General features: G+C 40.5%; 1 protein-coding gene across 1 annotated transcript in view; it reads right to left on the bottom strand.

Moving 5' to 3' along the window:
* Positions 1-1,172: 1,172 nt before the first annotated feature.
* LOC106961160 (roundabout homolog 2-like) overlaps positions 1,173-14,909 on the bottom strand; it is a 39,675-nt gene continuing 25,938 nt past the window's right edge. Inside the window, exons 18-26 of the mRNA XM_015054702.1 lie at positions 14,779-14,818; positions 12,751-12,878; positions 11,812-12,084; positions 10,969-11,131; positions 9,787-10,029; positions 8,194-8,399; positions 4,782-4,943; positions 4,405-4,659; positions 1,173-1,490 (exon numbers count right to left, since the gene is read on the bottom strand). Coding sequence (XP_014910188.1) covers positions 1,489-1,490; positions 4,405-4,659; positions 4,782-4,943; positions 8,194-8,399; positions 9,787-10,029; positions 10,969-11,131; positions 11,812-12,084; positions 12,751-12,878; positions 14,779-14,818 — 1,472 coding nt within the window. The 3' untranslated portion in view covers positions 1,173-1,488. The remainder of the gene's footprint in view (positions 1,491-4,404; positions 4,660-4,781; positions 4,944-8,193; positions 8,400-9,786; positions 10,030-10,968; positions 11,132-11,811; positions 12,085-12,750; positions 12,879-14,778; positions 14,819-14,909) is intronic.

Raw genomic sequence — 14,909 nt, 5'->3', positions numbered from 1 at the left:
AGTCGAGATGCTGCGGAAAAAAGTACTTGTCCCTTACAGATTTCTTCTGTTTCAATGTAAGACAAAGACAACACAAAATCCAAAAATGTCATTCGAGCTACTCAGAGCAAAGTGAGCGTTCTAAAACATTCCAGCGTGACAAAAATGCCTCAACGAAACAACTCCGTAAGGGGGCAAATACTTTTTCACGGTAGGGTAAAAACTCCTGCGTGGCTGCTGACGTAGATGAGCAGGTGTGGCGACTGATCAGAAGAAATCTGTAATGCAAGGGGGCCGATACTTCCTCAAAGCAGAGTATGTCATATATGTTAGAAGTCACATAGAGCTGTCCTATATTTTACACACTTTCGGCCTGCAGGTGAAATTAGGTCACTTTACTCCACCTGTCTGATGCGTCATCTCTGACTTTCACCAAGTCGCTTTTACCGTCTCATTTCCCATAACTGTCACATTGCGTCCTTGATATTGCACATCATGTCAAGAGATGTTACTGGAAACGATACGATGATATATTATTTATTAAAATGTTCTTCTTCGGAACGGCAGAGATGCAGCCAATGTTTTACGTCTTTCCTTTGGATATCAGAGTTAATGTGTTCTCTTTGCCACCCGCTGAGAACACTTCTTGGCGTAATCTCTAACGAGTTTCACAGCAAGAGATATGAAGAAATTGTTAGTTCGTTTTCTTTTTTTTTTTTTTGTCTTTTGTTTCTTTTTTTGGCATATTAGTTTCAAGTGTGTACCTGTTATTTCCCCAAACGATTACAGCACAGCCAAATATACAGTATGACCTCTGACTCTCCACTCTTTTAATATAGATCTCACTCTTTTCCATTATGATTCTCCTCGTCAGCTTAGCTGAAAATGAGTTTGTGCTTATTTTCACCCAAAAAAAAAAAAAAAAAAAAAATGCTCTGTGCAAAATACAACAATACAGTAGCTTCGTCAAGAAAAAAAAAAAAAGCCAATAGTTTGAGCATGATTTAAAAAAAAAGATAAAAAAAAAAAAAAGATTCACAGTAATAAATCACAAAAAGAGACGGTTGGATTCGGCTTGCATAGCAAAGCAAACGAAAGAGAAAAACAAAATAACATTAAAAATATATATTTACAAATTATGCAAGTCCTTTCATCGTTTAACAAGTCATTGTTGTTGTGTGGTTCCTTTTTCGTCACATCTCCACTGTGTGATCACCATGTGACAGAAAACAGAAGCGGACATATAACATATTATTTACTCTTTCAAAGAGAGAAAAGGGGGAGATGGGTGGAGGGAGGGTAAAAATAACACTGTGAAAGTGGTGTCTGTGTCTGTACATGACATTTACAGCTCTATGTTTCCTTCGATGCTTTTTGCTCTTCTTCTTCCATTTAGTGTCCTCTCCGGCTTCTGAATACCATCCGTGCCTGGAGAAAATCTCATAACGCTTACAAAACAAGAGGTCTGGGGACAGACCACATCTGCAGGAGATGGATGCCTCACAATGACTCTGAAAAGAAACCCAGACGAAGAAAACAGAATTACAAAATGGGCTCAAAATCCTTTGCTTTTACATCTGGGGCATCGGTGGGTTTGTGTACTTGAATGCACCATCTGACTTTTCAGCTCCTCTTAACGCAGACATGTAGGCTTTCCATTTAAACTTTATTCTTAAAAACTATTAGAATTTATTGTTGTTGAATTGATGATGAGTCAACCTGGTAGAAAATAAAATAAAATAAAATTGTTTATTAATTTTTATATTTAACATCATAATCATCATATTTATTCTGTATTTTATCCTTAAAGGTTGAAGTGTTTACCCAAATGGACATGTTTTTTTTGCACAGATTTTGTTCCTTGAAAACAAATAAATGTGGCCATTTATTAGAGCTGTAATATAACATCAAGCTTTTGAGACGACATGATGCATAAAAACGGATCCCCATGTGGTCCGCACTTCTGCTTTCTTGAACCATGTTTAGTTCTCACTCCAACCACTAGGTGGCATCAATGCACTTCTGCCAGTGTCTTTAGTGTAAAAGGCATCTCAACCAACATCTGTGGTATTTATCCACACAAATATTTATGTTCCTCTAAACCCCCATCATGGCCATCCACTGTTTAATGGAAAACGTCATGAAATTAATTTACTTTTGTTTCCTAATTAGTGTGGCACACAGGCAAGTTGGATCGAACCAACTCAAAGGTGAGGGAAGTCCAGACTAAAATTTAGCATTTTTTTATTTATTTTTTATCCATCTTCAGTATGTAGACAAAAGATTTTTTAGACTTTATGCATTCATCCAATCCGAGGAAGTGATCAGATTTTCTCCTATCAAAAATGGGGGAGCAGTTGCTCTACTTCTCAGGCGACGATGCAATAGGATGTCAAACTTAAAGCTCTTGCCTTCACATTTGTGACTCGGTAGCTTACACCTACTTCACCATTTGACCGTCACATGCTGACAACAGCTGGATAGCTGACTTCACTCTGACATATTGTGGCCTTTTTATTACTGTGAGATACTGCGGCGATAGATCCTCTTACAGTGTTTAGAAAAGTCGAGGTACAGTGTTTCCTCAGAATCCAGAATTTATGAGCTGAGAGGTCAGGCTGACCTTAATTTGATTATACACCACTATACACTTTCCTCTAAAGGAAAAGCTGTAAACCTGTTTACAAGCCTGTTAACATGTCTGAACCTAAACACAGCAATTTTAGAAAGCTGTAGTGAAGGTCAGTGCTGCTTAATCTGACCCAACCAGTGTCTAACACTCCAGGATCTTGGACAAGACTCAGTTATGTAACTAAATGTATGGGCACATCTGAGAATGAGGCAGACGATGAAGCTTTTGTAGATTACTGCTCCACCACCATGTTAAAGGGAAGTCGAATGAAACGGGACGTGCTCTTAGGCAAGACATTTGGCATATGTGTCTTCCAGCTATGAAAATCTTTGTCATATCAGTCTGTCATATTGGCCGAAATCGACATTATCGGAGGGTATATTTCTCTCTTTCTTTCTTTAGCTCCATCAATCTTCCCATCAGATCTGTGTGAGAAGTTCACCGGTCTTCAAAACAATGAGTTAGTGGTAGTGTGGCATTAACTTGTTGAGTTGGCACAGCAGCACCGTCCTTTGTCTAGAAAGTCCGGTTCATTTGAGGAGATGTGAACGTGCAATCAAACTCTGAGGCAGACCAAAAAAAGTTAACTCTGGTCCACCTAAAAACCTAGGTCTCAGTTCGGCTGAACTCTGGTGTGGTTTGAATGCTTAAGATCGCTCCAAAAGATGGAAGTTGACTATACTGCAGGGCATTCTGGGTAAATACAATCTAAAAGAATGTGAGAGACTAGAGTTAGCAGGAGAAATGGCTACAATCGCCAAAAATCCACTATACTCCATTTTTTATTACATTTTGCAAAAAAAATAGAAAATTGTGCACGTCTTCTATGAAGTTTTTTGATGTCATTTCCTTTTGTAGTTATTGCTGCAGCGCCACCACAGGTGAGGTGGTGAACAGGGTTTACGAAGGGTTTAGGTTGTTGACACAGTGCAGTGTGAAAGTGAAACCCCGGCAGCTGAAAATGTAACAAATGTTGTAATTTTGGTCACAAGTCAAACCCAGTCTACCGGGTTTGGAAACACCCTCAGAAACACTGAGGTAGAGAGGAGCATATTTTTATAGATCACTGTGAAAAACAAAAGGGGAATATCAACAAAGGTGTGTAAAGAACCAACTGGTATCTGTTACATATGGTTTTACAACCAATGCAGTTCAAGTCCAAGACAAATGTGAGAAAATGAGCTCATGCTATTCCAGAGCTAATCAGACTTTAACAATTTAAACTTAATCTTTTCGTTCATTCTGCTTCTCCCATTTGGCAACCTAAAAGCAAAACTAACACGAGTTTTTAACACAGCACTCAACACTCAACACATTTTATTAGGCTGTTGGTCTGCATTACTCCACCGCAAGTCCATGATGAAAGCTGGTGTTTGATCTGGCCCAGAATAGTGTTGGTGCTTAGGTAAAACTGGCTTCGTTTTCTCAGAACCACAGCCAATGTTTTTGATAGGGGAAACTGAAAGAAATGATGCCAAGTGGCCACTGGCAACAGCTCAGCGCTGGAAGCCGGTTTTTGGTATGTAGGTTGATTTTGCATTTCCCCACAGCTAGAAATGCGTTTTCAGAACAAACAGAAAACATTTCTTTTAAAGATACTCATATACATGTGGAATATCCCCCACGTTTCCAGATATTTGTGTATTTATATTCTGTGATCAAACTTTTCCAAGCATATGCATTTAGGAAGAGCTTCCTTGCAAGTCAAAAATCACCATGCTCTTTTGGAAACTCCCCTCTGTGTTGCATTCAGATTGATCCGTCTCCAAAGGAGCTTTAGTATCGACACTTACAGTGTTCCCTTTTCTCTGTGCCATTGGTGGAAGGATGCCCGTCGTGGGAGAGTTCTGCGCCAGGTCTCTTGTGGGAACCCCTACCCAGGGTGGCCCTGCCGGACGATGTCGTGCCACTCCAGGAAGCCATATGCTGTCTCTCTAGTGTCGACACGGTTACCATGCACTCCTCCGAGGGGTGCGGTGCTGCAGCTGCCCACGGGCTTTGCATGTGGGACCCCATGCTGTGCAGGGACTTTGTGGCCGGCGCGTGGGCTGTCGAGTGGATGGTAAGAGACGACAACGTGGAAATGAGACATCATAACATGCGCCCGATCACAAAAGAGGAATCATGTTTGAGAAACAGTCGTCTGGGAGCGCCGCCGTCCAAAACTCACAGTCTGTGTTGGTGTCTCTTCGTCTGGGAAGAGTTCCAACCTCGTCTGTCTGAGGTTTGTGGCCAGTAAGCGGTGCCCCCTTGTGTCCGAGGCTATGTGTGCCATGTGCACCGTGGTCTGAGGAGCCAAAGCTATCAGTGTGGCTGTGGAAGGTGGATTTCCCTGTGATAAGAGGAAATGAGTCAGTTATGATAGATGATCATTTTTCCACAGCTATTAAAATATATCAGCTGTACAATGAGTAGAAGGCTAACATTGTTGTGCAAAAGGATTCATACCCCAGATTTTTTATTTTATTTTACAAACAGAAACTTTAATGTATATTTTTGTTGTATTTTGATAGAAATAGTAAATACCTGTGAGGCAGAAGGACAATAATGTATTCAGCCTCTTTTACCCCAATGCCCCTAAATCAAATCCAGTGTAGCTGACTGCCTACAGAAACGTAGTAACGCCCAACGTAATATAAGTGAAAATTGGTAGAAAATAAGCTGTTCTGTGAAGAACTCGGAGGGATAAACTAATAGAGAGGTTTAAAGTATATTTTTAGGCTTTAAAACAATTCTCTACATGTTGAATCACTTATCTGCAAATGCAGAACGCATAGCGCAGCTGCAAACCTACCAATGCATGGTGGTCCACATGCACTGATAGGAAAGATAAGGAGAGCATTTTGTCTAGTTTGTAGCTAGGAGGAAAGCAATCAAACCTTTTGGCTTGCATTCAAAATGCTGAATTTACCAGAAAACTAACATTCCACACTACCCTAAAACCACCACTGCCACGGTGAATCATGGTAATGGCAGCATCATGCTGTGGCAATGGACAAAGCAGATTGTTCATCTCCCAGCATGATTAAATCCTAAACATAAAAGCCAGACTAAAAATAATTTGTATTAAAGAATATTCATGTGTTAGAATAACCGAGGTGAAGCAAATAGACCTGAATCAAATGAGCGTTTAGAAGCAACATTTGAAAATTGATTTATATAGACGAGCTTCTTCCAGCTGGAGTTTCAGTTTGTAGTGAAGAATGGGTAAAAAGAAAATAAAAAAGGTGTGTATGTCAAAGTCATGGAAGAGAAATAAACCAAGACACTGGCAGTTGTGTTTTCAGTAAAATGTGGTTCAAATGGAGGAGCGGACACAAACACACACCACACTTTTTAGATTTTTATTCGGAAAACAGTTTATAAACTCTATCATTTCCGTTCCCGTTCACAATCACACGCTAATTTGTGTAGATTATTCACATAAAATTTCAATATACTGATGTTTTATCATCAGGGTATTGATAAAACGTCAAAAAGATGGAATTAAGTGAATATTTTCGCCATGCACTGCAGACCTGTCTCAAAACGAGGCATAAAAATGTTTTCCCACATCTCAGAGGACAACAGAGCTCACAGTAGGTGTGCTGTTCAGAGAATTTGACAGCCTTAAGGACAAGCCATCCTTTGTGGGATAATAAAAAGCGATGTGGCTCCGCCCCGTGGCTTCAAGGAACCAGACCAAAGATTCATATTTTCACTTATAATGTGTGTCTGTAAGATCTGAGATGATGGCACGTTTGCATTGCTAATGTGTGTAAATATTTATAGTCGCACTGTTTCTGCCCCGCGACGGGTTATCAAAAGTAATGAACACACACGTATTTCTCAGCGTGCCCGTCAGTCGTAACTTATCAAACGCCGGGGTCTAAAAACGGTGCAGCTCTGTCCCTGTGGGAGAAGCCATCAAGTTTCTGAGTTCTAAAAGAATAGCTTTCAGGCGGAAACCTATTTATAAATGCATAAAATTGTAAAATATTTTATGGCTTCTACATTTATCCGAGAATGATGACATGTGACTTTTAATAGATGGTTTAAAACCCTAAAATACATCATCTAAAACAGTGGCTGCAATGATTCAAAGTCTATGAATAGTTTTAGTATTTTGCTGGTACAGCCTGCCTCTGTTTCCACCACAGTGGCTCAAGTTGCATTGGAATCTGATAATTGATGGCAGAGCTCCCAATCTACCAATAAATTGCTGTTCAATCAAACTGACAGATGAGAAGAACATTAATCAGAAAAGCAGCCAAGAGACCCGTGGTAACTCTGACAGAGCTGGACAGATCCTCAGTTCTGCTGGCACAATTACTTGTGAACTCCACATGTCTGGCCTTTTTGGAACAATGAAAAAAAAAAACAAAAAAAAAACAATGAAAGAAAAACATAAAAATGTCAGTTCGGGTCAAAAACGTAGAAGGAGTAGTTCCGATTAGAGGACATCAAAACTGGAAGTTTTAGCGTAAATGGAAACTGCTATGACTGACTGAAAGCTAGCACGTCAACCCCGCTGAATACACAGCCCCCATATTGGAGCATGGTGGGGATCAACCTTTCATTGTTTAAACGAAGTGTGTAACAGAATATTAAATAATGCTTCATTTTATCATGCACGGAATTTATTCACCGACATTTCCTCCTCTCATCTTTTAAAAATTGGCCCGCTACAAATAGTAATCCACTTGCTTCTACTCTGAACATGGATCCATTGTGTTTGGAGAAATTGACCAATATAAATGCAATTTCTTGACAAAGTGCTTTGAGAGGCTGTAGTGACTCTTCAGCATCAGGGTGAAAACAGAAGGCTGTCAACAGTTTTTCCCCCTTTCTTTCAGAAACATACAGCACATTTGTTTCATTCTAAATCACCTTTACATTGCCAGTCAAATGGGCACAATTTGTATACTAAGTGTTAAGACACTGCTGTGTTTTGAAGTACCTTTTATTCTTTTTTATTCTTCATCCACTGAGAACCACATTATTTATTATTGTTTAAAATGGTCTTGATCAATAGTTCTTCAAACTTTCTGAAGAACTTTCAAAGTAAGATTTTGGATTTTTTTTTTCTGATTTTTATTCATATTCTGCATAGTTCTTAAACTCGACTCTGGTAGCAAGAAAAGAGAGCAAGAAAAATAAAAGACCAGTGAGATGCATCATTTTCAGGTAATGATGTGGTACTTTCCAAATTCATTAATTAAATTAAGACTATATAATCTTTTGTATATATTATTGTATAAACTTTACCTTCATTACATCTACTTAAGATACAAATAGGTCCGTAAACAAAGACATGAATTAAAATATGAGTAAATAAAATAAAAATAGAAATAGAAATGACAAATACGTTACTGGCTGTTGATTTTGAATGTGTAACATTTGATAAAGCACAACTAAAGTTAACTCCTTCAAGATACAGAAAGTGCAATAGGACTATTTCATTTTCAATAAATCAAATTCTAACTACACTAGCAGATTAAATGCTCTTGGGACACCTTGATCCAGCCAACCTCCCCATGCTCATCTCCTCAAAGTCATAATGAACTTTCATATTCATTCTCTTTAATAATAAGAGCACATACCTGTGCCTTCAAGGCTATCCACGCTGTGGCCAGGAGTGTATTCAAAGCTGCACAAGTTCTTTGACACCACAGCATATCTTTCATCCTCCTCCTCCTCTTCTTCCTCGTCGTCTTCAGAGAGGAGTGTTGCTCCCAGATCAGAGCCCAGCGTACTCGACATGAAGTCCATCGGCTTGCTGGACACATTAGCGCTGCTCTTCATATGCCTAATTAAATGTGGGCAAACGCCGCATTAATAAGCACGGTCGATCCATCAAAATGCAATGGAGGTCAGATAAAGAGCAGGAGAAAATACCGCAAAACAAGCATTAGAATGCAGAATCACTGGATGTTCAGAAGCGTAAAGATGCAATGTGCAAAGACTACGAATGTCTGCAGTGATTTTCGCTGATTACTTTCTCAGCAGTAGTGTGTGTTGTGCTAACACAATGGAGTTGTAATTGGACTGGATAAAGGATATCTGGATGGGCAGGGCTGTCAGCAACATGCCTGTTATCTCCCGCACAGCTGTCCTCCATGATGGCTCCAATCCCACCGTAGAGGAGATGCATGCATAATTACCAACTCTATTTACTGATGTCAGACCAGCATGTAAGACTAAACCCAGTCATTACCCCCCCCACCAACATGTGTCAGCCCCGACTTATCAAGTTCCCCTCAGTGCTTCGTCGAAGGTGTAATCAATGGCAAGAACGTTTTTTATCGTTCGCCGGAGACATCGACTGCAGGTTTGGGATGACACGAGCAAATACCAGCATCCTAAGACGTTCGAATGCTGGCCATTGTTATGCAAAACCGAGACGACGAGATGAATCGATGGAATAAAATTACAGGTTTCTCTGCAACTGCGCAAAGTGAGGAAATGGCAACACCTTTCGTACAGAAAACGACCTGCTAAAACACAGTGTGGAGAGGAATGTAAAAATCTTTGATGAAGAATTAAATGCCAATCCATAGGGGGGGTGGTACAAAAAAACTTCTAGCTGGTTTTTGAAGTCATTGAAAGGGATAGTTAATAAACAACACAGTGATGGCAAAATATTCCATAGTCAACACTAATTGTGTAGGGCAATAAAAACCAGACTCTGAGGTTGCTATTGTACAATATGAGGTATTTGTGGCTTTGAAGAACTCTTTAGGTTGATAAATTCATTTTAAAATGTATCTTAGACCAAACAGAGAATATAAAATGGATGTAATATCAGCACCCTTACTATATGAAGCTAAATATAAAAATATAGGAAGAAAAAAAAAATGAAGGAACGAGGAGTGAATTCTGTGGAGCTCCACAGGTTGGACAGGTAGATTTAGAAAATAAAATAAACCACCACTTTATATATTTTTAGAGAAAGTCCTATTGAATAACTGGGACAACAAGCACTCTAATTCAGTGATAGGCACCAGCACCCCTCCTGGCCCCACTAAGGGACAAGGGTGTACAGAAAATGGATGGATGGACAGATAGAAAATTGCTACAGAACTTCAACAGGGTAGTTTTAATGGAGTGCCGTTTCTGAAAACTGACTGAAAAGGGTAACATATCTTTAAGTCCACATGATAATTTAAAACTCTGCTGCTATCATGCATCCTTACCATGCCTGCTTGGCCACTTCGTACTGGTAAGCTCTGGTGAGTTCATCTAAGTGGGCCTGCAAGATGGACTGCATTTCTTCATGGTGGGCAGAACTGAGAGAGGAAGATGAGGGCTGGCTGAAGGGAGCTGGCGAGGAGGATCTTCCTCTTAACGGTGGAGTGGGACCCCTCTCGTCCTCCGCCTCGCTGTCCAAATCCTGGTGGTGGTAGGTCTGGATAGACATGGGCGGGGCCCAGCTGTTGCTGCTGGAGTCATGAGGAAAAGATGTGATGTGGAGAAACAAAGAATTTTGGTAGTTATATCTATCCATCCATCCATTTTCTGTACACCCTTGTCCCTTAGTGGGGTCAGGAGGTCTTTGCATATCTTTGCATATCCCTTAGGTACAGGGATATGCAAAGATATTTATATTAACTTTTTCACATCATGTCAGGTTACAGCCACCAGCTTTTATGTATTTGGGACTTTATGTGGTAGACCACAACAAAGTAGTGCATAGTCATTAAGAAGTATTTTTCAAAATTATTGAGCTGTGACAGTCACCTGTTTGGTCACCTCAGACCACCTTCACTATGACTGGCATTTTCAGAATGCTGTGCTTTATTGTTTAGAGTTAGTAGTTCTTTTTGGTCTTATTTAAAGAGATAACCTTCTTCCACATGTTTTGCTCTATTCTACACGTTTTGTGGCAAAACCTGCTAAGGCCTCTATGTACCACTTCACAGTCATGTTTGTTATTCCACTGATTATTGATTTCCTTTCTTCATCTTGTTAAGTGGACAGCTAACTCTCGGTCAGTTTGCAGTCCTGTCCTACTATTTCATACAGTGCGAGATTTCAATTGAAGGATATCAGGGTAAGGATGACTGAGCCACATTTTTCAGATTTTTTTTTTGTCTGCAAAAACTTTTGAAAACCACATGTCCTTCCACTTTATAGTTATGCACCACTTTGTGTTGGTCTATCACATAAGAGTCCATTAAAAGACATGCTTGGAACATGGCAGAAGAAGAGTGAGCAAATGTAAATGTTACAAATGTGTGCAGACAAGCACACATTTAAAAAGTTTTGGTAAATTTTGCCCCTGATGTTAAATTTGTTTTTTGTTCTTTTTTTCCTTTTACCGTTATTTTTGTTGCCTTTGGCTTGAAGAGGCACGGCTGATGAAATCTAAGTCTTACCTTCCTTTATGGTTGTCCTGCGGGTACCGATCAAGGTCAACCTCTGTGCCTGGCAGAGGGTGCATGGGTGGAGGAGGCAGAGGCATGTTTGCCCAGCAAGTCCCATTTGATTTTGAGGTTTTCGTCCCTCCCTTGATCTTCTTTTTCTTTGCAACCTTCGCACCTAGGGGTAGGAAACCAAAAAAAAAAAAAAAAAAGAGAAATAACTCTGAGAAGCCACTTTGTATTCTACTCTTCAGTATCAATCTATATCAAATTTACACACATTCAAGTTTGCTTTGAAAGTTATCTTCCATCAGCGTCGACAGCTGGAATCTTTAAAAACCCCTGTCTTCCTGCTCAAAGTTCATCTCTTCCTTTTCTTTGTGCTGACAGCACATTAAAACATTTCCCAAATGTTGACATTTCTTAAAGAGGCATTAAAAAAATCCCGCGGCAACACGCTTTAAGATGCTTCCATACGGCTCCCCTTCTTTGGCTCGCTTTATCTCTTCCGAGCCTGACATTTAGCTGAACATTGTGCAGAAGTACAAAAGTGCAGACGGATATGCCTCTGTGGCTTTACAAAACGTATATATGCTAAATAAATAACTGAGAAACGCTGAGGGATTTTCTGCCATCGCTAATCAAATTAAGCCAAAGGAATGCGTCATTGTTGCGTGACATTTCTGGGCTAGATAAGCTCTCCGGGTAGAACTGTGATGGAGACAGAAGAGTAATTAAGAGCACAGTCCTGAGGGTCCGTTTTAGTGAATATGTAAATAAATTCCTTCCTTTCTCGTTTGTTCTTTCCTAGGGTTTAGCTTTTGGTGGTTTTTGAACACATTTTCACGTGGCTCATACCAGCACCAGGTCGCCTGTCAGTTAACGAGTAGCCCATGTTTGCCATTTCCTGCTGGGCCTGCAGAGACGCCTTCCAACGGGGATCTGGCCTGTCCACGGCCAGCTCATGGAAGCTGTTGGACTGAAGAATCTGAGTGGTGGCGTAAGGGGTTGGCTGGACGCCTCGCGCCGGGCTGCTGTAGCCTCCCTTCCCCATGAAGTCAATACTGCTGTAGATGGCCCCATCAGACAGCATGGTGCCTGTTTTCTCCACAGCTGCAGACGGTAAAACATCTGAGGGGAGGCGGGGTGGAGACAGAGCGGGGGGCAGCGGAATGGGCAAAAGGAAGACAACATGGAGAGATAAGTTGACATGAAGTTAACGATCTTTAAGGTCATTAACGCGCCCCGCTGTTCTGGCGCTCTGCATTAGTTTAAAAAAAAAAAAAAAAAGGCGAGTCCAAAGTAGAGTTGATATAAATGAAAGTGATTATCAACAAGCATAATTAGCATGCAACGCTCGGTGGGAGCCTGGTGGAGTGTTCACAAGAGGGGATATTCAAACCGCGCTAACCTTCAGCTCCACTGTTTTTCACAGAAAAGAAAGCCTGCAGCTCACTAGTTTAAATCATAGCACTCAAATTAAAACCACGAACCTGGAGTATCAATCTCATGCAATGCAAGCTTGGAAAATGCACAACAGCAGGAGAAGGGCTGCCAAAAATATATCAAAACAGCAAAAAAAATAAAAATAAATAAAATTAAGCCAAATATTAAGCTTGTCAAATCAAATCAGGAGAATGCAACCCCTCAGAGGCTCTGTTAATTCGGATGCATGTGTTTGCAAATGCGATGCGCTGTCATGATGCTTCCCAAAGGATGAACGTCAAAACTGTCCACCAAGGCATTGCTAATACCGCATCTGCCCTCCCCTCTCTCGACGCCACTCGTGTTTCTTACCTCCTCGGCCAAAGTTGTTGCCACCCTTTGGACTCCCTAAGCCTCCGTTCGCTGGGAGGCTTGTAGAAGGCCACGAGTCAGCCAACCAGGGAAGGCCCGGATCGCCTGCTTTCAAAAGCCCCGGACGGCTGTAATGAGGACGTTTGGAGTTGGACAAAAAAAAAACAAAAACAAAAAACACAGGAATGAGAGGGTGGGAGAAGCTGTAATATTTTTACTCAGCTTCCCATATGCAACGGTGAAGCTCATTTTCTTCCTGCTGCATCAACAACAAATTGATGTGAAAACTCATTCAGCATATTCTCGACCGTGGAGCCGCCCCAGCACAGAGGCAACAATAAACAACAGAGAGACATAAAATGGCAAGTCTATAAATCAGCCCCTCCCCCCCATTACTGATTCTAACCACCCCACTCCTCGCTCTCCCCCTCGAGAAACACGGCAGGTCTAAACACACACTAAATCCACTTTAGAGCCTTAGCACAACAGAAATTTACATTTTAAATTGAGAATCATAGACAGCCTCTGGCAGATCAGCCACACCGGAGTGCCGTCTCCATGGCAACAGAGACAGCGAATAGCCCATTTGGTGGTTTAGGAAAAAAAAAAAAAAAAAAACACTAGAACGTCATTTTGGGCTTTTTAAAGGTAAGAATGCATGCATTTGAGATAAAGGTGGGAAAGTTGTAAGTTGAACTGAGAAGTGTGTGGGGGAAAAAACAAAACAAAACAATTACCTGCCCTTTCAAATGAGCTACAGTGAAAATGGCAAGACACTGCTGATGCCTGCACATTCAGCAAACATTCTGTGCTCATATGTTTTATGTGCCACTATATAGTGAATTTTTCATTAGGTTCTACTCTCCAGGAAACAGAGCCGGCAATGTGATTAGAGCAAGAAACGTATAAAGAAACCAGCTCATGTCCAGATTCTCAGATTTTCAGCTCATGTTAGTAACTGAAACATCAATTTTTTTTTTTTTACTCGAAGGAATTTCAGCATCAGCTGTATCAGTGTGGTGTCTTAAGTTGACTTCTGGTTCATAGATTTATATTGGCACTAAACTAAAAGTTTTCCACAAGTTTTTTTTTTTTTTTTTATCAGTAAGGACTGCATTTGATTATCTCGCTATGCTTAGGCTGGTCACACCTTATGTCAAATTTATCTTTTGAAGCCAAAAAAGGAAATTCTTTGTATTTCCAAAGCTGTTTCTTAAAAATCATGTGTCATTTCCATTTCATAAAACCACTATTGTATGTTGTCCCTTCATATGAGCTGGAGTTATAGTTTTAATTCTGAACTCTTTATCTTTACTATTAAATATATGTAAAGCTATTTTTTTTTATAATTGTTTCTCTTTTACACACACAAAGAGACTTATGCTCCAAATATGAGTATTTAATGACTGTAACTGGAAAGGAAAGCTGTAAAAATTATTGTAGTTCTTAGTGAGAGATTGGAATCAGCTAAAATTGTTAGTGGGAAAAAAAAAAGAAGTGGTTTTACAAGAAAAGCTTTACAGAAAATATCCCAGTGGGCAAACATTTTCAATGGAGAGTTTTAGAATTTAAAGCACCACTTAGAAGAGTCTCCAGGTTACGACTTGCTGCTCTTTTACGTCTATGTTCTGCACTGTACGTACCGTGACTGTCTGCCGTGCTGAGCTTTTTTAAACATCACATTCATCTCCTCTCCTCTCCCCCTGCGACCTCTCACTCTGCCAGCAACCTCAACACGGGCAGAGAGAGGCAGCGACTGAAACAGCTGCCCACCTGCATTAATTGCTAGCACTCACTTCAAAGGAGTGATTAATGATTTCATCAAGCGAACACCAGCGCGAATCATACACCGATACAGTATGAATAAGCAAGGGAGAAGGGAGTATGCAAATTCCATTCATCACAAGAGAACTCTTCATTTCAGGTTTTACAATGGGGCTCGAGCCAGCCGCGCAGCGCGGTGCTGAAATGTCAGCAGGAAAGCTCCTTCAGCGCGAGCTCCTTGGTTTGAAAAATTTAAACTCTCACCTTCCATTTCTGATTAGGCCTCGGTCTCTTTGGAACGTAACTTGAAGGGAGAAAAAACAGTGAGAAAAGAGAGAAAGAATTAATCTGCAGACTTGTCCATTGTGGAGCAGCTCAAGAGTTTCTCTTTTTTT

Source organism: Poecilia latipinna, unplaced genomic scaffold (genome assembly GCF_001443285.1).
Source record: "Poecilia latipinna isolate Pla-1442-1.1 unplaced genomic scaffold, P_latipinna-1.0 Scaffold1272, whole genome shotgun sequence".
Taxonomy (NCBI): domain Eukaryota; kingdom Metazoa; phylum Chordata; class Actinopteri; order Cyprinodontiformes; family Poeciliidae; genus Poecilia; species Poecilia latipinna.
The sequence above is the reverse complement of the archived record's forward strand: the minus strand, read 5'-3'. Positions and strand labels throughout refer to the sequence as shown.